General features: G+C 32.6%; 2 protein-coding genes across 7 annotated transcripts; one reads left to right on the plus strand and one right to left on the minus strand.

Annotated features, from left to right (window-relative positions):
* The first annotated feature begins 70 nt into the window (after window positions 1-70).
* LOC114409031 (protein arginine N-methyltransferase 1.5-like) lies at window positions 71-8,667 on the plus strand. 2 transcript variants are annotated; one of them, XM_028372309.1, is made up of 23 exons: window positions 71-401; window positions 1,247-1,364; window positions 1,483-1,592; window positions 2,746-2,835; window positions 2,941-3,006; window positions 3,313-3,392; window positions 3,511-3,586; window positions 3,688-3,774; window positions 3,995-4,055; window positions 4,386-4,477; window positions 4,564-4,599; window positions 4,704-4,772; window positions 5,375-5,443; window positions 5,568-5,621; window positions 5,743-5,817; window positions 6,339-6,431; window positions 6,511-6,614; window positions 6,848-6,896; window positions 6,985-7,071; window positions 7,249-7,354; window positions 7,451-7,538; window positions 8,103-8,196; window positions 8,295-8,667. In XM_028372309.1, exons 1-23 carry the CDS (start codon window positions 264-266, stop codon window positions 8,376-8,378), a joined length of 1,926 nt encoding a protein of 641 aa, XP_028228110.1. In that variant the 5' UTR covers window positions 71-263; the 3' UTR covers window positions 8,379-8,667. The 2 variants fall into 2 exon arrangements, with proteins under 2 accessions (XP_028228110.1, XP_028228109.1); XM_028372308.1 differs by having other exon boundaries at window positions 73-401; window positions 3,995-4,061.
* A 444-nt stretch (window positions 8,668-9,111) lies between these two features.
* Window positions 9,112-21,030, minus strand: LOC114409032 (ubiquitin carboxyl-terminal hydrolase 26-like). Of its 5 annotated transcripts, none has more exons than XR_003665985.1 (17): window positions 20,899-21,030; window positions 20,729-20,796; window positions 20,156-20,260; window positions 19,461-20,057; window positions 18,466-18,721; window positions 16,161-16,897; window positions 15,967-16,075; window positions 14,580-14,758; window positions 13,913-14,197; window positions 13,637-13,835; window positions 13,236-13,307; window positions 12,763-12,993; window positions 11,967-12,230; window positions 10,699-10,846; window positions 10,475-10,560; window positions 9,517-9,638; window positions 9,112-9,426 (listed from the first exon to the last, which is right to left on the minus strand). XR_003665985.1 is itself a non-coding variant. In XM_028372312.1 (17 exons), exons 3-16 carry the CDS (start codon window positions 20,233-20,235, stop codon window positions 9,527-9,529), a joined length of 3,291 nt encoding a protein of 1,096 aa, XP_028228113.1. In that variant the 5' UTR covers window positions 20,236-20,254; window positions 20,729-20,796; window positions 20,899-21,030; the 3' UTR covers window positions 9,112-9,426; window positions 9,517-9,526. The 5 variants fall into 5 exon arrangements, 4 of the variants coding, with proteins under 4 accessions (XP_028228113.1, XP_028228111.1, XP_028228114.1 ...); XM_028372312.1 differs by having other exon boundaries at window positions 9,517-9,574; window positions 20,156-20,254; XM_028372310.1 differs by having other exon boundaries at window positions 9,517-9,574.
* Window positions 21,031-23,356: the final 2,326 nt, after the last annotated feature.

Here is a 23,356-nt window from a genome sequence, read left to right on the forward strand (position 1 = left end):
CTATTTTCAAATTTTTTTTCTTTCAGTTTTGGGCTTAGTTCCAGTGTTCAGAAACACCACAACTGATAGTTCCAAAAAAGCCCACTCATTGTACACCGAAACCCTAGTGTTTTGTTTGGTGGCCGTAGCTGCTTCTTCTACAAAACCCTACCAAAACCCTCAACACCACTCTGTGAAGTGAACACACAGCATGCTCGAAATCGCTTGAGCTCACTATCGATATCACCCCAAACTCGACCACACTAATAGTTGAAGCAGCGAGAATGCCTCTGGGAGAAAGAGCAGGGGATAAGAGCGAGTCTCGCTACTGCGGTGTAGAGACCGACTTCAACGATGACATGCCACACGTCCTCCATTTCAACCTTTATTCTGGAAGCTTCGATTTCGTTGTTGCTCCTCTGGTTTGTCTTCTTCACTTTTCTTTTTTAATTTTCACATATAAGTGAAGATTATGATGTTCGTGTTACATGTTTTATGTCATATGATTAGTGAAGTGAAATAAAGTAATTAATTTAAGGTGGCCAATTAGCCACTCACACTGCAACTTAATGTTGCTCCTTTTGTGTGTGATTGGTCAGTAAGCTCACCTAAACGAAATTTGCTCAAAGGGGCCTCTTACAGTGAAGCTGCTCCACAAGCGAGCATTTTTGGGGTTTCATTGTGGCTCTACCGAACTACATTTCACAACATATGCAAAATGTAACGACAGTTTTCTTATGCCTTACCTTGTGAGGGTTAAAATATCCATCGTTTAGAGAAAAGTAAACTTTTATATTCATATTCACCATGTTTTGCTTAAAGAAGAACTTAGGTAGGGGGTTGTGCTTGTGCGTTGTGTTAGGTGTGTTTTGTTTACTCTTACGGTAGCCAATTAGCCAGTCATATAGCGGCTTGCTGCTGCATTTTATGTATGTTTGGTCAGTAAGCATACCCAAAGTAACAATGTCTGATGCTTTACTTGTGAAGTTGTTTCAACGTGGTTTCACTCTGTAAGAGCTTTGTAGACTACACCGTTGAGACCTTGCATGTAATGAAATGAAGTTCCCTGGTAAAGTCCTGTGCCTGCCAAATTGGCTTAACTAGGGACTTTTTATTTTTTTGATGGACAGTTTATTTTCTTTCATAGGATTTCTTTAGTATATGTAGTCTACTTTACTATTGGTGAAGTATAACTTTATTTTGCTGAGAAATGATCCTTTTGCTTATGTTGCTTCCTACTGCCTGTTGATTTTATGGTGCAATTCAGATGGATCATTCTTATCGGCCAAGTTTAGTGCAAAAGGATGCTTTGGGGTCTGGTGTTCTGCCATTTGCTGGGTCAGACTTGGTCTTGAGTCCATCCCAGTGGAGTAGTCATGTAGTGGGTACGAGTTATATTCGTCTTAAAATCATTTGATAGTGAATTTTCTATTCTTTATTGATAGTCTTGTTGGATTCACAACTGTGTGAAAGTTCTCACATAGTTTATTGCATTTTATTCAGGAAAAATTAGCTCATGGATAGATTTGGATTCAGAGGATGAAACCCTCAGGATAGATTCTGAAACCACTCTTAAACAAGAAATTGCTTGGGCTTCTCATCTCTCTTTACAGGTTTGCTTTGGTATAACCAAATTGAAGAAACTTCAAAGTTAAATTTTGTTGCTTAGATCAGTAGTTTTACTGATGTTAATTGGTTGGGTTTCAAACTTTGCTTTTTTTTTTTTGAAATTACAAAAATGCTTAATGTTCATTTTCCTTTGCAAATATTAACATGGTTTTTGTGCTTTTAGAAATTTGATTGATTATCTACTATATTATTATAATTCCTCTAGCTAGGTTGCATGGATATGGTTATGGTACCTGCACTGTACCAGTATGAGTATGGATTGGAGTATGGCAATTTTTTCAAATTATGATATTGTGTGACTCTGTGTATTAGATCACATTTAATAATCATTTTCGGTTCAATTTTTTAAATGAAAAAATGTAAAAGAAAAAATGCATTTAGTGATATATTATGTAATACTTTATCAAATTTTTTGCAGAAATAAAATTTGATAAATTTATCAATGATTTCCAAACCAATAAAATAAAAAACCTTTGCTGCATGGCACTGAAACAGAATAGTTTGCAACTCCCAAGTCATGGTCCTGGGAGATTTTTGTATTTCAGTATTCATATAGGACTAAGGAGTTGCTGCACGAATTTTCTGAATGCCTAAAATGTACTGGCTTGGAGAGCCAAATTGTATTGGCTGTTATGCAAACCATATCCGTATTTTAAGGGGATAAAAGGACACTTTTGTATTGGGTATGCAAATGTACGTTTATGGCTTACTGGTTTTTGTACCTATGCTTAATGTTTTATTCCTTCCCATAAGTGGATCCATATTTGTGTTGCATAGATTATGTAGAAACTAGAAAGTTAATTTTGGCTATATCAAACCATGCGTGAAAAATGATAAGTGACGTGAATACGTATCCCATAACTTGAGAATGCCCAAGTTTTGCCCTGCAAATCTGTCTTTGTATGCTTGACACACTGACCTACTTTAAATGCAAAGAATCATGGGCGTGAGTTTTACATTTTAGTCACCTTTTGTGTTTAATACGTAAAGTATTATTTATTAAGTTATTTCATGCTTATATCTGTTAGTACGCTGTGTAACACAACATTGTGTCATACTTTGACCTGTTACCCACAGAAAAATCCTTCATTGACTGAGTTGTATATGTTTTTTCTAATTCCTTTTAATATGTTGCAGGCCTGCCTGCTTCCTGCCCCGAAGGGAACTTCTTGTGCTAATTATGCTAGATGTGTGAATCAGATCTTACAGGGTTCAAATAATATGCAGGTGCCACTCTATGCTGAAGTTTTATGTCTGGTTTATTTGTCTTTCCTTCATGAATGTCATTTTCTCCAATCTTGTATTTATTCTTTATTTAACTTTGTAATGCAGTTGTGGCTTAGGGTTCCATTGGTGAAGCCTGATGATGACTCTATGGATGCAAAGTCTGTTGCTTTGGTGAGTAAATATGTACAATGATGTTGTGGAGGTCTGTGTTCAATTTATACTTTTTACTCTGATCTTGGATTTTTGTCAAACTGCTGGATATTGAAATTTTGGTTCTTAAGTTCAACAAGACACAATACTCAAGATTTATATGGTGTTTGCCCATGATGTTTTTTTTTTTTCTTTTCTATGTTATATGTGCTGATGATCAAATTATTGAGGGTTGGATGGTTGGGTCATGAAATTTTAGGCTCATTCTAGACCCAAAATTTTGGATGCTGAGTTATTTTTTCAGAACTTCATGATCCTGATTTTTAGGTTGACTCTTGGGAAACTTGGAATTCATTTCGTCTGCTGTGTGAGCATCATAGTCAACTGTCAGTTGCACTTGATATTCTGTGAGTAGTCTACACTTTAGTCCTTTCATCAATTATACTTTTTTACCCTGATCTTGGATTTTGTGCCAATTGTGTCAAGTTTTTTGAGTTTTGATTTTTCTCGAAACTTATTCATTAGGAGTACTCTTCCTTCCCCAAATTCACTAGGACGCTGGTTTGGGGAGCCTGTTAGAGCAGCTATATTACATACTGATGTAAGGATAACTTCTGGTTTATAATGCATTTTTCAAATATAAACTATGGTGGTGCTGTTTCTTGTCTAAAGTCATAATGGTTTTGATTGGAATTTTGCCAGTGCTTTCTAACTAATTCTCATGGCTGTCCATGCCTCTCCAAGCGCCACCAGAGTTTAATTACTGGTTTTTTTAACCATTCTATTCAGGTAAACCATTTAATTTATTTTAATCTTGTATTGTAAATATAGAAGCAATATTTTGTGAGGATTTCTTCTGTCTTGTTGTCTTACAATTCTTGTTTATCATTCTTTTTTTTTTTCTGGATAATGCATTTCTGCTTGATTGATCATAAGATATAGAATATAAATTCATGTCTTTGTTTTCCTTCGAAAGGGTACCGAGTAATAATTTAAAACATCTGTGTAGATCATTGTATCTGGAAATTCAGTTCATCCAAAAGCAAGTGTGGATGCAAATGATAATTCTGGTACAAGTAAGTTCCTTTTCTTGGTTTGTAGATTTGTTATCTTGATTTTGAAGATCAGTATTTAGAATATTTTATTCTAGTTTTTCAATGTTTCCTAATTATTATTATGAGCCCACTTTTATTTATCTTGCGTCTAGGTTACAAGAACCATCACTATTGCCTATGTAATATATTTAGTGATCTCTTCTTCCATTCTGTGTGTGATTGTATGCATGTGCTTGTGCTTCATGTATGGAATGTGAAAGTTGTGATTTGGTGTTCCACTGTTTCTTCTAATATGTTGCCCTTGGTCAATGTCTTCTGTTAATTGTCAGTATTTTTGCATGTCAGATTCACAAAGGCATCCCTTGCGGCCATATCTGGACTACATTGGATATCTTTACCAAAGAATGGATCCTCTTCCTGAGCAAGAACGTTTTGAGGTATCTATCTTTACATTTGTTGAATTTGTAGGCATAGCATTATATGCTATTATATTTCGCTTGACCCTCTCAGCATCTTATGCCAGCTTGGTTACAGGGATTTTTTACAGTCACCCTTGCAAGTAAGCATTTCTTGCTCTGCTTCATTCTATGTGGTTATTGGCTTCTATGTTCTGTCTTATTATTCTGCACTTTAAGATAAATAATTTTTACAATTCTTTTACAGCCTTTGATGGATAATTTAGAGGCTCAGACTTACGAGACTTTTGAGAGAGATGCAGTGAAATACATTCAGGTATGGCAATGTATGCATGATATTCTCAACTAAATGTATCCATTTTATGAAACCCTTTCTGTTCCCCTTGGCAGGGTTGGGTCCCTTTAAACCCAATTTATGAAACCATTGTAGTTGGAAGTTGGCAGAGTCTCCATGGCATGTGATTCTTGAACAATTGAGCTGCCTAGAGTACTGATTGAAGTTGATTAGTTATAGCACTTCCGTTTATGTGATGAGCATTATGATTTGGCCTATCCTATTCTTCAACCAAAGATCTTTGTTTTTTTTACAAGTTGGGGTGATCTAGATTGTATTTTATTTATATGATCTTTTAGAACAATTTGTTTATAATATTCCTGGAAATGAAGGTATATATAATAGAAGGCATTTAAGTTATGCATGGTTTACGTAACATTATATTGTATTTTGTTGGCATACAATTAGAAAGATGTTTATGCTCTGTCAATGCTTGTTTGGTCAAAAATATATTTGAGAAAATGACCTTAGCACTTGCTGTCTTTTTTGTCACTGAAGTTCAAAGCTGTGACTTGGGGGATGGCTTGAGTTTTTGGTTTCTTTGTGAGTTTGTGTAATCTAACCATTAGCTTTCCTTTTGACAGTACCAACGAGCAGTCAGTAAAGCATTGCTGGACAGGGTTCCTGATGAAGAGGCATCTGTTAAAACCATTGTAAGATTTGTTTCTCATGTTTTCTTTTTGATGCATCTTTATTTTTTAATTTCAATTTTTTGTGGTGTGATACTTGCACCCGCAGAGACTTGAAGATTAGTTTTTTGTTTGCTCCTGTGGGTAGGTATTGATGGTTGTGGGGGCAGGACGTGGGCCTCTTGTGCGGGCATCATTACAGGTGTGATTTTGTCTGTTACATTGATAAATTTTGACATATTGTTTAATATAAATCACATTCTGTGAAATGCAGATTTTGGTATATTCTATTCTTTAGTGATTTTTGTCATATTCATATGTAGGCTGCTGAAGAAACTGGGCGGAAGCTCAAAGTTTATGCTGTTGAAAAGAATCCAAATGCTGTTGTTACCCTACATGTAAGTTTTGGATCTTTCCACATTTATGATGATTCCATGAATTTATGTGCCATTCTGCCAATATAATGTTATTTGTATTTTACTGTATTTGTTGAATTCAAATACATGACCTACAATTCATGAAGTTTTAGATTTGGTAAAAATATTTGTTACAGATTTGAATGTTTGCCATATCTCTTTGTTGTGCATTTTGTTTTGCTTTTATTATCATAAATGTGATTTTAACATCATGCTAAGTTACTAATTGTAATGGTTTGTTACCTAGTGCATTGAGTCTGTAAGAAACATTTGTCTTGGTGTTAATGTTTGGTCGATGTAACATTGTTTTTGGCTCTTGTTCTTGATGGGTGAGGTATGAAAATACTTGAATTGTCTTTCATGTTGTTTCAGTGCATTTATAAACTCATTTGCCTGTTCTGCCTATTGTTTTAGATAATCTTCTTAATGAAAGTATTACTGAATTTTTGGACCAAGGCTTCTATTTTTCCTTTGTTTTAGACAAGTCACTATTGTTGGAACAGGCATTAGTCAAGTTAGAAGGATGGGAGGATACTGTGACCATAGTCTCAAGTGACATGCGTCATTGGAGTGCCCCTGAAAAAGCTGACATATTGGTATATATCTATGCTCACTAATCAATTGTTTGACTTGTATTGTTTATACTCCAGTGTCTGATTGTTGTTTTGAATTTAGGTTAGTGAATTGCTAGGTTCTTTTGGCGACAATGAGCTGTCTCCTGAGTGCCTTGATGGAGCCCAGAGATTTCTAAAGCAAGATGGAATTTCAATACCATCTTCGTATGTAAATTGCTTCCACTCCATTCGTTGTTACTGATTTATCTTGTTAGTTTTTTTCCCCTAGGGTTATTTAATTTTATTGTACCCCATGTTAAGTCCCTTTAGTTGAAGATGAATGGCTACTGTGTATGAGTTAAATGTTGCAGAGAGTTGCATAGGAATTCTTGGATGTTTTGCTCAACGTAAATTTTGAGAATTGTTTGTGCTAATGATAGTAATCTTGGATGTTTCAGGTACACAAGTTTCCTCCAACCAGTGACAGCTTCAAAGTTATATAATGATGTATATATCTTTTACCTCCCAATTCCCATGTCAAATTCACATTTAGAAAGTTAGTGCTTCATGTTATTTTCTTGTGGTTGTATTTCAGGTTAAGGCACATAAAGATCTTGTACACTTTGAAACTGCTTATGTTGTCAAAATGCACAATGTAGCCAAACTTGCACCAACCCAACCTGTGAGTTTCTTTACACGCAGTTAATTTTTGTCTTTCACTTCAATCTATCCACCAATCTGATCTCTATGCCGTTTGACGTCCTTGCCTTGTTTCAGATTTTGCTATACTATATGGTGTTTTTTACGTCATGAATTTTATATTAATTATTTTCTGCTCATTTTATTTTGATCTGTGTAGGTTTTTACATTTACTCATCCAAAGCACTCTGATAAAGAAATCAATCAGCGCTATAAAAAGTTGAATTTTATAATACCTAATGACACTGGGTCAGCAATGGTACACGGTATGTGATATATTTTTATTGCAAATTTTCAGAATCCAATTTTGAGTATTTTTGGTTATCTTTTTGAGATTAATCTTGTGTTCTCCTTGATCATAGGATTTGCTGGTTATTTTGATGCAACTCTTTACAAGGATGTGCATCTTGGAATTGAACCTTCAACTGCAACACCAAACATGTTCAGTTGGTATTGAGATTTATTTCTTTGTTTTGTTCTATTTTGGGATATGAAAAGTAATTTTATTGGTGTAGCTAAAAGGAAAGTAAAATATCAAAGGGTAATATATCCTCCTTACCATAGTAAACAAACTAAACACATCAACTAAGTAAACAATGATGTCATGTGTTGTTTATAATTGTTGTTTGAATAATTTGGCATTGTTTGTTGATGGGGATTGTTTTTGAAGGTGATAATTTGTTAATTCGAATGGCAGCTTTGTTTTCAAAAATACCATGACTTCCTAGTACACGTTGATAACACTACATTTGAGGATCAGAATCCCTAATGGCTTCGATACATTATTTTGCAAGATGGTTACCAAACGATTCTCTTACAATAATATTATGACGTTGCTCAACAGTTGACACTATATTTTATGCTGTTTTTCGCTGTTTATTAAACCCTTCTCCAAATGAAAACAGTGCAGTAATAGTCTTGTGTCTTTTTTCCCGGACTTTAATTTTGAAAATTTAAAAGATTAGTGAATACGAGTCAATTTCTCAAACCATCCATTTTCTTCCCTTAATGCAGGTTTGCAATATTTTTCCCATTAAGGACACCCATTTGTGTGGATCCCGGTTCTACACTTGAAGTACATTTTTGGCGTTGTTGTGGTTCTACGAAGGTTAATTTTATTTCATTTGCAACTTGGCGTTTCATATTTTTTTCATTTGGTGTTTCCATTTAATATTGACTTCTATTTCTGAATGGAATCTGAAACAGGTTTGGTATGAGTGGTGTGTTGCTTCTCCCGCGTCGTCCCCAATGCACAACAGTAATGGACGTTCATACTGGGTTGGGCTTTAGTGCCTTGTATTTTTTAGAATGTTTATCAGTCTTGAGTAGTTAAGTTTTTTGGAGCAAGCATCTTGGTGGATCTCTTCAATTCAATTCATTTTGGGAAATTTTGTTGTACAATAAGATATTTTGTTTGCTATAGGTGTCCTTAATGCTTCCATCCAATGTAATTATTTTATAGCATTCGTATATCTTGAAGTTCTATTTTACTTGTTTCTCCCGTTTGTGTATGTGGCTTATTTATTTATTAAATATAAGCGTACCCCCAGTATGGTGTCAGTCTCCATTTTAGACATGATATGCATTATCTTTTGAGATTAATAGATATGAATTCCCGGTGTAATTTTTTTTTTGTTAATCACTAAGAAATAGGAATTTTAACTTGCTTTTAGTATAATTATTTTAAAACTCGAAAAATTTATTATATATAACTGAGTATATTGTACTAAATCCGACACATAATTTTTAAAGGGAACTTCGTAAGGCAAATGATTTACTTTTGATAATATGGAGAGTGCCTAAGGAGATATGGTATTCCATTGATTAAATAATTCTTGGGATGACTTCTACAGTACATCCAAGAACTAAGTGTGGCTTCGATTAATTACGAGATAAATTGCCTCCAAACCAAAGCTGAGATATTTTTTGTACTTTCTCACCTTGTAACTAACACTGCAGAGGGCTATTAGAAGTTGATAGTTAGTTGCTTTGTTTCTAGTTAGTTGATCTAGATCACTTAAACTTCTACAAATGACTCGACGTACTTTTCACTCAATAACATTTATACTTTTCTCACAAATGTTCACTAACACCTGGTTATAATTACAACAAGATGAATATGATGATGCAAGAAGAATTGGATAAAATTTAAAGCAATCGTGGATACTCGACTGTCTGCAAAAAGCAAAAATACACAATTTTCTTAAGCTTATCGCATACAAAGGGTCTTTGGTTACTTCACATCATCTAAATTAGATGGGCGATGTGGTTGTGCAGTGTCATTTCAAGCGCTGAATCCGGTCCTGATCTACTGCTTCCATTGCTAGTGATCATGTTACTGTTTGCAACATTATAATTAATGATCCAAGTTATGATTGTATATGGGGATATCATAAATAAAGGATATGCAAATTGATAGCTCACGTACTAGCAGGAGTTTAAGATCCAGTAGATTCTGGCTGGGATTCATGGTTCGGTGGAGGCTCCTATAATTCATGAAGTCATAAACATTGTATTTAGAAACTTTTTAACAGTTCAATACCCCTGCAACTGCAAGAACAACACAGGATCATTCTATTGTAATACAATGACAAAATAATTAAATTTACTCCATATCCATTTTATCCTTCTACTCTACTTGATCGCTGGTCTGATTATTTTTATTATTATTATTATGTCTTACAAATCTTAAAATGATAATTTAACAATAACTTGAAAATTACACTAAAACTAATCACTGTATAAATCTAAACGGAAATAAAAGACCATTAATACACGCCATAACTTGCAACGACTATTGATGGCCAAATATCAACAATCAGTATTAGCCAAACGTGCCTGGTTGACCAAAAAAAAAAGTTTTCGTGATTCTAATATATATGGTATTACATGCAAGAGTAAAAAAGACTAGCTACTTTGTATACAACACGAGATTTCTATTTTAATTGGTGTAACTTACTGAAAAACAGAGAAATATGATTCGGCAATTTTAGTTCTCTCGAAAATATATGGACTTCATGATAACTGAGATGTACTCATAATAAGTAAACTAGAACAAAATAATATATGATTTTTTTTTTCTCACAATGTTCGCTTCATACAGAAATATCCACTTTTCCAAATTGTTTTCCGCTCCTCATTCTAGACTTTAACTTGTCTTTTAAGGAACACTTGTGTTCCACGAGTTACTAGTAGATAATTATTAATTACATTCCAAAATTTGCCTCTATCTTGGCTTTGGAGGAGAAAAAGCACCAGGTACATGAATTTACATGGCGGTGTTGAACCGGACTACATTCAACTGATTTTTCTTTTAGATATATATACACTAACAAAAAGATGTTGCAGAGATATATCAGCTACTGAAAGTGCAGTTCTTAAACAACCTGGGATGAAACATTTGCTGTGAGAAGTGTTCCCCGGAACCCTTCCTCGGTATGCTGCAGATCCATTTTATCATCACAAAGCTCATCTGCGAAAGATGAATATAATTCTTTTCTGACTTTTATGTATCTAAAATTTCCACTTTAAGAAGATAAAAAAGATTATTTGCAATAACATAATAGGATGGCAAACCACATTGCCACTATTGAACTATCAAATAGCTTACCAGCAATATCTCGATTTTCATGGATCTCAGAGTCCCTCACTATAATCTGATCTCCAGCAAATATGTTCACATCTGCGAGGGTAGCACATTCATCATCCCCAACAATTATCCTATCACCTTTATGTAGTATCTGGTTTTCCTTGACAACCTGGGAGGAAAACTATCACTGATAAGATTCATGAACAAAAATTCAGACATGAAGCTGTTATATCTTTTATAGCAATTCATTGATTTCATGTGTATAACCTATCATGATAATGCCTAGCTAATGTTCTCTTACAGTCTTATGACAAAAGGAAGCAACCAACATGTTCACCCATTTCATGTCAAAAGCTCAACTGAATTACAACTACTATTATCTCCATCTTATAATTCTACATTTAGGGAGTGTTTGTTGAATGGAAAATTTAAAAGGAAAAAAAAAATCTCTTCACACTTGCATAGCACACAGAAAAGTACAATTTGTATATACTTCATAGTCTTCATACAGTTTTTGCCATTTAATATAGTATGAGTTGAAAACGGTTTTCCACCCTTTTCCAAACAACTATGAGTGGAAATGAAAACCTTTCCGTCTCTCTATACATTTCATGCCCATCCCAACTTTCCACCTTTTCATTTTCTACCTCCTTAAACAAGAACATCATTGGAATTACACGGGAGAATCAATACCAGTGATACTTTTAATCTAAAACTACTAAAGGTGATAGTGACACCACCCAAAATATTTTCAATCCATTGAAGTCAGTTCTTCCTTCACATAGAAATGAGATCCTACACTTTTACTCAAACAGACAAGTTTGGAGACCCAAACAAAGACAAATTTAGCTTAAATATGTTTTCTTCCCTGAAAAATTAGACAATTTTGATTTAGTACCTATAAAAAAATCTCATTTGATTCCCAGTCTACAAAAATACATCTTGGAAGGGACTACAAACATGTTTTTCCATAAAATCAATTATCAAATAAAAAAATAATCATTCAAACAATCACAATTGCCTAATTTTTCAGGGACAAGAAACATACTTTACTCTTTAAATTTTACTGGTGTTCCAATTTTCCTTGCTGAAACTCAATACTAACTTGTACTGAAACTTTAATTGCGTGACTTAAGGCTTTGGTGACAAACCATTCAATGTATACAATAATATACACGAGAGCTTAAGTGTTAGGGAAACTCCTTAGCTATTTAATATTTTTAACATGTGCTTACTTACAACATTTAAACTGAATTAAAGTACATGCATACAACATAGACTAGACTTACCCCAAAGGATTCCCATATCATCATTTTCAGCTGATATAAAGATGTTGAAGCAGAAACTTTTAGACTAATTGAATTCCCATTTTTAGACTTGCGGGAACGTTTTGAAACTCGCCGATCTGTTTCAACGAATCCCTTTGAAGCCTCCAATATTGATCTGGGTACCTCCTTACCACGAACAAGAATTACACATATGTCCTCATTGCAATAGTTAAGCTTCTGCATTAGCTCACAGCTCTCCCTTTCTCCGATGCAACTTTCACAAACCTGCATATTGAGAGGAAAAAATTTATAGTTCAAAGTTCAAACAAGGGTTAAAGTATATTATCTAATAAAAGAAAGATAATTTTGCACAAGAATATCAGAATGAACTAAACTAAACACAAAAAATGCAAATTACAAGTGGATTATAGAATTGTGGGAGAGAATGTAGAAGAGGGGGACATAATATTCAGTCATCTGAATAAAATATAGGCATCTTTCAAGCTTCAGTTACATTATTAACTCAAGAATATTTTGCCAGTTGACTTAGATGCACAAATTGAGAATCCCTCTTTTTCACATGGAATGCATTCATTCAGCAACATCCAAGGAACCAAAATGATATCAATATAATGAAAGGACCTAAGAGGTGCAGAGGGAAAATAAGAAAACCAAGCAAACAGCTTTCAAATCTAAAGTACAGTATTTGTATGGAAATCTGAAACTAAGATTTATTTTCTAAAAGACTAAAGTGCAAGAAATGGAGGATGGGGGGCAGCAACATAGCATAACCAACTAAGGCAGAGTTTTGGATTACCTCAGGACAAGTCTTAATTAAATTTTGTCCAGTCCCATTTTCAAAATTCATTTTATCTGCTGTGCTCAACTGATCCTTGCATACTTGCATCTCTTCACTGGATCCAGTCAATACATTCTCTGAATCATTAACATGATCAATTGTTGCTGATATTCCTTTGGTCTCAATACCGCCCCATTCTTCACAGAAGCATTTCCAATCATTCTCAGATACAATGGTTAAGCCACCTGCCTAGAATCCATAAAAGTGATGGAAGAAAGATATGGGCAAGAAATTAAGTAACTAAAACTACTCCTCCCATTGAAATTTGAAAAAGGAGAAAGAAACAAATGGATGAGAAGAAATCATAATTTACTTGTTTAAATATTTAAAGGGATTCAAAGCATACTAAATTAAGTGAATTTAGTTTGCGCAAATAAACATAAGATTGCTTAACCCAATTACAGAAAATAATCTGTGTTTTTTTAACTTACAGAAGATTCCCTCTGGATTATAGCACCACGTCTGAAAACCAATTCAGGAGGTCTTTCAATTAGCCGTGAGTGCTGATGCAAAACAAAAACACAAAATTCAACATCAGAATTTCCTAAGGATTTAATTAGAAAGAATGAAAAGGTTATCAATGTGTAGACCCAATCACTCTGCCAGTTGAGAAGATTAATCTCTGCTACTAAAGTCCCTATCACATGCTGGATAGGATACCTTTTAGCAACAAATCTTCTACTCATAACAGTTGCACAGAGAATTTTTTCTCAAATTTAACTAAACACGAATCAAAATCATATTAAGTAGTAACTAAAGCAAACTAAATGCATACAGTGGAAAATAAAGATGCAAAATATGACAGATTATAAAGGCGAAGTAAACAATGTACCTTTTCACACAACAGTGAGTCAATTACCCCATCTAAGGTTTCAGGTTTATCTGAATTCTTCAGGGTTGGACTAATGTAATTTCTCCATTTTGAAATCCATGACAAAGGCACCAAGAAATACTTGCTGTGCAGAGAAAGTTGCAAACTTTTAGCCTGGAATAATTTCTCATGATTCTGACGTTGTTTTTGTTTAACTAATCTGCAGCATGAAGACAGAGGTCACTTTAAAATTTGTCTACATAAGCTCTGTTAGTAGCAATGAATGAATGATAAAACCTCAAGGAGTCCTCCAAGCATGCTACTTCAGATAATTCATTACTGCATTGGGAACACTCATCAGAATCTGAAGAAAAAGTTGGGCCACCCAAAGGATCATCAGGCTTTACAGAAACAGCATCTTCATATAAGAAGAGCCAAAAGATCTCAGGAATAAGCACCCGCTTAGCACCAGGAGCTTGCTCTGGCATCAATTGACCATGTGGACAACTAATGGCTGCTGTTGGTCCAGCATCAGCTTCAGATGGAGCATCAAGGACTTTTCTTTTCCACCACTGCTGCAACCTACAAAAGCATGTTCCTCAACATGAAATGATGTAAAACCATTGCTTTAAAACCATCTTAATAGTATAGTGAAGAATAAACAATCATCACCAAGCCTTTTCCTACTAGTTGATGTCAGCTACAAAGATCATAGGATGCCACAATGTTTTGTGTAAATTATGTTTATAGACAAACTATTGAGCTCTAATTTGCCATTAGTTTTTCTCTGTAGTATTGCTAAGGAAAAATTAGAGCTAATGAAAACAGGTGGTAGCGTTCAGCCAGTCCAGACATTTACAGATTTAAAATACAAGAAATAGAACATCAGTGCAACCCCACCCCCTTTCAATCCCCTTTCTGTGGCAGCATGAATGGCATGAGATGAAACAAAATGTTACCATACCATGGTCTGGATATGTAATACTTTCCATCTAGGCAGTTTCCATCTAGAATATCCCGTGCAAGTGACTTCATTGATTCTCTTCTATCCCGATAGGTGTCAGCTGACACCACTGTCATAGCCCCATGAATCAGGCAATCCCGACAGTGGTTATCATGAGACAATGCTGGTCCTCCACCATACTGAATTTCAAAAGTCAATAAAGGGCATGTGTCATTTATATTATAACAGCAAATGACCAGAGCCAAAGTAGTAATAGGATCAAGAATTTGGGGTAGATATACAAATAAACCATAAAAAAGAAAATCAGCATTATCTAAATCTCTCAGCAGAGCATGGACTTCATAATTCTGTTAATTATATAAGACACTGTAATTCATTCAGTTAAGTATACAGCATTCTTCTCACATAAGCATTTGTCAGAAAGTTTCTGTTCCATCCCCAGGAAGAAATGTGGTCATGATCAACACAACCACTCCCTCAACTTCTATTATTCACTTATAGAACACTAGATTTGTCTCCACTACATCAGATAAATTTTATTTTCATCTGTCCTACCAGTATAGTCCAACGCAATATGTAAAAATAGATTGAAAGAGAGTTCCTGGTCAAATTTATCCACTCCCAAGACAAATAATCATTGTTAACCGTGCAATGTATTTCTTATCCTGAGAGGATAGTGCTGGGTTAGAAAACAAGATAGGATAGTTTTCTTTCTCTCCCTCTATATAAAGTTACAATTATATGCATTAAATATAATAATTGAATATATATATATATATATATATATATATATACATATATATATTTATATATGTATATATAGTATTATATAAAATTTGTATTCAGCATATTATCTTATATATATATATATATATATATATTTATTTATAAATTAAATAACTTTGACATGTAAATTTTAAATAATTAAAATATATTGTTAATTAAAATATTCAAATATTTTTAAGAAAAATATATGAATAATTATAATTTTGAAAATCTTATAAGACTTTTTATATTTTTAAGTAACTACATAAATAAAAACAGTTTTGTATAATTTAGTTGATATTATAATTTGTAAAAATTAAAAGTTATTTTTAGAAAATTATATGTAGTTTTAATGAAAGAGTTATTGTCATTATCTGGTGCATGTCACATACAGAACCAGATAACACAATTATGTTATATGGTTATTTGATGTGCACCAAACATTTGATAGGCTTAAAGTTTATCATGCTCTTATTCTATCCTATCCTTAGCATATTTGTTCCGATCCCACTCTCATATCTTGTCATATCTTGACCCCTAAACAAATCCCAATGGCATTATAGCACGAGTAGACAATTAATAATCCAAACAAATATGTAACAGCAGAGTAACAAAAAGTTACCTTGGAGAACAATGTATCCCATGCTTTAGCAGACAACCGCTTCATTGAGGTAACCTTTGAAACTGGGACTTTCCCATGTGAGCATTGGACCGGCGTGTTGTCAAGAGGACTGCATATACATTGCAACGTAAGCACCCTATAAAATACATCAATTAACCCTACCCTAATAATTGTCAGAAAGGAAAAACACTAACATTGGAATAATGTTGTCTGCCCATTGACGAAGCCATTCACTAGAAATCCAATAAAATGGCTGCTCCAATGGTTGAACAGGAGCTTCAGCTAAAACAGATCGAACTTCCTGTCTTCTCTCACTAATAAGACTCAATTCTAACTCTTTCCTATTATTGTACCGCTGACAAGCATCATCATATGAGGCATTGAAACTTTGAATCTCATCATAAATATGAGATGGAAGAGGAACACCATTTTGCACAGCAACTACAACACCCTCGCTTTCTTTATGGTTAGCACCACAAATTACACCCCCACTTTCACCAACATTTTTTGTTTGTTTAAGATGGTACATCAACATGTACGCATCACTAGACAAAAATGTCTCCACTTGTGAAGATAGTGAATGAGTAGCATTTAAACCATTTCCATTACTGTCAGCTACCATTGCTTCAGAATTATCAGAATGAATTGCATCAGTCTTGATGGATTTAGTAGTAGAACTTGAAGACTCTTCACCAAATGGATGAAAACCCAAATTAGTAACATGCTCATCATCAAATTCCCACCATTGCCCAGTGTTTACATCCTTGATGTGAGCAATGTAATGGCCACTATTAGCACCAGTTCCCTTGTGAATCAGTACAGCTGACAAGTCATATACCAAGTTGAACTGAGACAACTCAGACATTCTATGCCGCATATCAAGTTCAGCAGGAAATGAAAATGCAGAAGTAACTTTCTTCTTTGTTGTAGTCTGTCAACACAAGATAAATAAAGACCATTTGAATAGAAATGAGTGGTAAAGAAAATCAAACTTTACACCATATATAGAGAACCACCTTTACAAAACAACTATTTTAAGAAAGAAAAATGGTAAATTACGTTCCCTATCCTTGAGAGATCAGAATATGTTATGCTTCATCTGAATGTAAATGAATCTCTTGTTAACTGTGAGCAACTATGAATGAATCTCCCCTCCCAAGGACATTTTTTTTCTCTCTATGCAACTCTCAATGCCACTAACAACCATTTTGAATACCCTTCAGCTTAACTTTAGAAGAAGAAATAATTTTTTTAACTATGAAGCAAAGACACCTCTCCTTTTTGAAGTGCCGCAGTGTTGGGTACATTTCAAACACCAACACCTCCCTGATGCATGTTAGACATGTGTCAGACTCAGACAATTCTCATTAAGTGTCAATTGTCAGTTTGGATACTTAAACTGACACCTCCATTTAGATGGTTATCACAATAGTTTAATTAAAAATATTCATTTTTTAACTTTTAGAGAAGTCGGTTTAAAATCTAATATGAATTATTAAAAAATAATGTCTTTCACATTTTTTTGTAAGGCTAATTATCATAGAAAAAACTTAGTTGATTTGAAAAGGTAAATACACTTTTCTTAAAAGATAATTTTATCTTATTTTGGGATAATTTTTATAGAGACCAAGTTCTTTCGTTCTAAAATAATCTTATATAAGTCAAGACCATTCAAGAATTTCTCTCTTTTCTTTTCTTTTTTAATAAAGAAGAAATTTTATTTGAGAAGTGGATAAGATAACTTACTAGAAGAAACCAAGAACAAAAAGGCATATTAAGAACAAAAACAAATCAAGGTACTTGCAGCTCTCCTTTTCTTAAAGCTTTTAGAATAGGATGTTTGGTTTAAATGGTGATACACACATCAGAGAGATTTTTTTATTTAATTAAATTGATCTGAGTTTTTTTGCTATGTGGACAAAATATTTTAGAAGAGTGAGTTCTCTAAACACTGATGCACTTCATTAGATAGGAACTCTAGTTTTCTAAAAGTACAGAAATTGTATATGTCATTTGCATAGGGATAAAATCATCAACATTTTACTGAATAACCTTCCCTTACAAGGCTGATGAAGACATGCATAGAGAAAGATAACTTTTCATTACACCAATTTTTTAATATGGTATTTATCTTTGATAAATTCCTTATCATTCTTTGTCTGATACTTGTTCCTTTTTTTTATCAAATCAGTGTCCTCTTATATGCATAAAAAACTACAATAAGAAAAAAACTAACATACCCCAATGCCAAAGGCTCCTTACAATGAGAAGGTATGGGTGAGGGTTATTGTATGCAGCCTTACCCTTGCATATGCAAAGAGGCTGTTTTCGAATTCAAACCCATGACCAATTGGTCACCAAGGCACAACGTTACCTTTGTGCCAGGGCTTGCTCTCTAAAAAAATTACAATGGAACAGAAAAAAAGAATGAAAAATGAATTCTACTTAGTTGAACAATGCTCACAATAATAATAAAAAAGATGGAAATTACTTATATACCTTAGGAAGGAAGACATAACGTTTAAGCTGAAAATTAAGTACTTTGGGTAATGTACACAGCTTGATGCTGCGAGTAGCATCAACTCTTGTTTTACACGACTCACAAAAATATTGATTGTCCCCATTAAGCTCTTCAGCAGTGAGATATTCATCTAGGCTCTCATCTAAACTTTTCAATCCTTTGACATTCAACTCCAATTCATAGAAATCTTCCATTTTGGAAGAAGCTTCAGAGTCTCTTCCACATTGTGAGCACCTGCATAATAATTCACTAAATTATAAGAAATTTGTAACAGTCATAGTCATAAGCCATAATTCTTAAACATGGCCACTACTGGTCAAACATACATTTAACATGAAAGTATAATATATGAAGACAATATTTGAGATCAAATGTACATAAATAACTCAAGTTACTTCTGAGTTTTTACTGGTTGTGAAAAAATTAAATATCACAAAGTATATTACAAACAACAAACAGAAGTCAAAGAATTAGAGTATGTAACATCCATGTCAATGCAAGATAATAAAAGGAAAATGAAAAATACTCTCAGAGAAAACAAACTCGAATACACATTCTGTGGAAAGCTTCAACAACACTCACCAAACAGCCACATGACATGTTAGCAACATTTTATGATTGCTTTTTGGGTTTTTATTTTAATACTTTTGGTGGAAGGAGTGAGATGGGTCCAAATTAAAAGAGAAAACTATAGGATATTTAGCAGTGTTATCAATGGTGGATGGTGGAAGGCCAAAATTCAACCATATACTCACGCCATTGCAGCCTATGGCACTACTATAGTGCCTCCCTTCAAAATTGCCTATGGAGGTTGGCGAAAAAAATGCATGCCATTCAGCCATGGTGGCTATGAAGCTGCCATTTAACAACATCGATATCTAGCAAATATATAATGGGCTAAAAAACTAGTAATATTATAAGAAAAAGTCATTGTTGATTAGTAAATAAGTTGCTCAGATTCAATGATTCATACGTCGTCACATGAGAAACACTTCCTCGGAAAAGATCTTGAACTATTGTTGTTGCCTTGGGCACTTTGGAATGGCTCAGACAACGCTCAAGCAAAGAGAGAAGCAATGTCAGGAACTCATGGCTATCCTGCTGAACTCCATTATCTAATTCCAGTGTTTTTACAAATGGAGAAGAATCTATGAAAGCCATTTTACTAATATGCAACTGCACAAAAAGTCGAGCCAGCTGATCCAGCACAGGGTGTTGTTGTAAAACATCTCGTTCTACAGAAAACATGCCTTCTCGGAAAGATTTATTCATGTACAAGCACTGGAGTATACAGTTGGCATAGCATGTTGCTCCCAGATTTGTGAGACCTGCAGGAGAATCAGCAGAAGCTCGAAGATCCTTGGTTGGGTCATGGCCAAGACTCTCAACAACATCTGACATCTTTTGCCATAAGCCAGACTTCCGGGCTCCATTTGGAGGTGGAACCAATGCACAGAAGCAATTTGGGTTATCTTTGGTATTGACACGGCAGCCTGAACAAACTGGCTTCCAAATCATATACAATTGATTCATGTCATCCTTGGATACCACCCCTGTATTATGAATTTTCCTACACAAAAAAACATTAAAACAATCAACATACTGAAAGGCTGGGAGTAACAAATTTCATTTCATTCCACAAACTAATAACTGAACATCTGTTGGTACCTCCATATTTCACTAGTGCCATTGCCATCATCCCCTTGTTTCTGTCTTTTATTTTTACTCCGTGTTGTTGGTCTACTCATTCTATAATACAAGTACAACCTAACCCTGACAACAACATACTTCCTTAGGGCAAAACTGATAAATATCAATTCAACAATTCCATATCCATTAAAACTTTCAAAGAAATCCAAAGAATAACAGCGTATCAAACGAACACCATATTCATATCAAATGCATCACTTGCGAGCATGTATGCTAAAAATGCAACTTAAAATTGAAGACTATGATCCCATAAATCGCATTAAAGATTTCTACGAAGTAATGGCCATCTTCCGTTCCGTTCCGTCTATGCAGACACATTACCGTAACCCGTGTTTTGGCGATCATTCCACCGCAAAAAAAGTCACAAACGAAATTCGACAAAAGCGTGAGCCGCAGAGAACCCTAGAATTTTCAATCTAATTTGACGAATGAGAAGACGAAGAAAACGTAATGTTTCGAAGATTGATCAAAATCGAAAATATTTAATTCAAAGTTCATTAAGCGAATGATAGTAAGGGAGAAACATGTTACCTGAGAGACAGAGAGGAGAAAAACGAAGCTGCTTTGAACTGCAAGATAAAAAAAAAACACTTGCGATTCTGGAAACAAGGAAATAAAATAAAGAGGAAGAAGAATTTTATTAATTTTTTTTTTAACTTTTGTCTGAAATTACTGAATGTAAATAAAATTACAGAATTTACCTTTCAGGATGATGATGCTGAGAGAGAGAGAGGGGACAGAACTTTGTTGGGTTTGGATGGGAATGTCATGTCAGAACTCAGAACTAAGAAGGGGGGAATGGATGGGTAAAGTTTTTGAGTCAGAGGACTCAGCTCCTGTGCCAGAGGTTACCCCTACATATCACTTTTTTTTTTTTTTAATCTTTTACATTATCACCATGTTTATTACTTTTTCAAATTACGTGGGATAATGAACAAATTAGTTGATAAATATATCATAGAAAATCATGATAGAATTGAATTCAATATTATTTTGTCAATATAGTCATTTATTAATTTTTTCTTCAAATAATATGTACTTCCCCGATTTTATTTTAAATATAAAAAGATTCATGTATGTTGATTTTAAATACAAATAAATTTTAGCTAATGTAATTATTTATAAAATATATTTTATTTATTAAAATTGTATTTTCAATAACACTTTTTATTATTGATATGAAGTTCGGATAAAAGATAATTTAGAAAATTTTAAACAGGATTAATAAAATTAAATAATATTAATATTTTTTAATTAGCATGAATTAGTTCTTTTTTCCTTATATTCCCGAATGAATGTGAAGTTTACTTTTGAACTAGAAATAAAAATGCTTTAGCAAAAAATTCAAAATTTGATTACTTAAGATAATGTATTGTTGATAATTTTTTCTAATATTTCACGTGACATAATTTATGTTGATGAAGTCTTCTATAATATATTTTTCATTATTTATTGTTGAGGATATTTGTAAAGAAAATAAAATTTACTCTACTAATAATTTTTATAATATTTAATGTAAGAATATTTAAATAATAAGTTAATTTATATACTTTAATGACTTCATGGATAGTTAAAAAAATATTTAAAACTAAGAAAACTTTGAAATATGAATGTCTTTTTTTACTATTGACATAAAATATTTACTAATAACAAATCATATTTAATAAGTTTTTTTCTTTCATAAAATTTAAACTTTACCTTAAAGAGTTCAAGTTTAATAATGTTTCAAGTGCTATCACATCATTTCGATCAACAAAACTTTTTTTTATGGATACAATGAATAATATGAAAAAGATCTATTTGTTTTATAAATTAATTAAAATTAGTTTAAAAACGATATACCTTTAATGAATATCTATTATAAAACAAATCATGCATAAGAGATACAAAATTATAGAGAAAAAAACATTACGTTGGCAATTGTAAAGTATATATTAGAGTGGATGTTTTTACTAATTTGATATTTTAATTAAGTCAGTCATTTTAACCAAGGATGAACGCAAGTCCGAGTTGATTCGACGATTCCATCAATTTGAAGATATATATATATATATATATATATATATATATATATATATATTTGAATCATTAGTACGTTTTGGATTTTAAAATTACAATCTTGATGCCAAAAGTTTGAGTATCTGCATATATTATTTTAAAAAAAATATTTTTATATTGTGTAATTCTATCATTTTTATATTATGTGATTATATAATTATAATCTATAAGATTAATTATTAACTTTCTTTCATTTTATTATAATCAAATATTTTCTATATTTTTATTTTTATACTTATTATTTTTGCTATTTTTTAATTCACTTGATGACCTAACCTGAACTTTTGAGCTGTCAATTTTCTTAAAAAAAACAATCCAACTCAAATTGATTAATATTAACAAGTTTGGATTTAAGTATTTCCTAATCTCATTTTAATCTAACTCGTGCCCACTCTGAATTTCAACATGTTGAATCACTCACAATTAATTAAAAAATAATTATTTATTAATTGATTACTTAGTGTTTAATTTCTATAATGTATAAAAGCATATTAATATAAAATCTAATATTGTGATTAATTAATTTAAGTTATAAATCCATTTTTATTAAATGTTGTGGTTTGCTAAAATAGACCATCTAAAAGCAAGTAGGTATACTAAGTTTTTTTAAAAATAGCATTTCAGTAAGATATAATTCTAATTCTTAAAAAAAATATAAGTGTAACTTGCTAAACTACAAGTAAATGTATGTTAATAAATCTATATATATATATATATATATATATATATATATATATATATATATATATATATATATATATATATTTATAATACAACAATTGTATACATTGAAATAATTAATAACTTAACGTTTTAAGAGTCTAAACATAATTAAGTTTTTTATGTGAATTTATCTAATCTTTCCCATTATAACCTCAAATCATAGATATACCATGAGACTTTTATTCTTCATTTTATATCTAGAGATATTTTCATAGATATTAATTAATATATTTAAACAAAAAATAATTTTTAAATGATAATATTTAAAAACAATTTTTAAATATTTAAAAAACAATTATTTCTAGTAAGATTAAACATGTCACTTTTTATATCATAAATTTATTACAATTAAATTAGTATTAAGTAATTAATATTTTT

The sequence above is a fragment of the Glycine soja genome, chromosome 4 (assembly GCF_004193775.1).
Source record: "Glycine soja cultivar W05 chromosome 4, ASM419377v2, whole genome shotgun sequence".
In the NCBI taxonomy this organism is placed as follows: domain Eukaryota; kingdom Viridiplantae; phylum Streptophyta; class Magnoliopsida; order Fabales; family Fabaceae; genus Glycine; species Glycine soja.

Coding starts and splice junctions, on each gene's coding strand:
- LOC114409031 (XM_028372308.1), top strand. CDS start 264: ATGCCTCTGGGAGAAAGAGCAGGGGATAAGAGCGAGTCTCGCTACTGC. Junction 5,444..5,567: donor AGGCATCTGTTAAAACCATT/GTAAGATTTGTT, acceptor TCCTGTGGGTAG/GTATTGATGGTTGTGGGGGC. Junction 7,355..7,450: donor TGGGTCAGCAATGGTACACG/GTATGTGATATA, acceptor CCTTGATCATAG/GATTTGCTGGTTATTTTGAT.
- LOC114409032 (XM_028372312.1), bottom strand. CDS start 20,235: ATGAGTAGACCAACAACACGGAGTAAAAATAAAAGACAGAAACAAGGG. Junction 13,308..13,636: donor ACTCACTGTTGTGTGAAAAG/GTACATTGTTTA, acceptor GTTTTGCATCAG/CACTCACGGCTAATTGAAAG. Junction 10,847..11,966: donor TGATATGGGAATCCTTTGGG/GTAAGTCTAGTC, acceptor TTTTCCTCCCAG/GTTGTCAAGGAAAACCAGAT.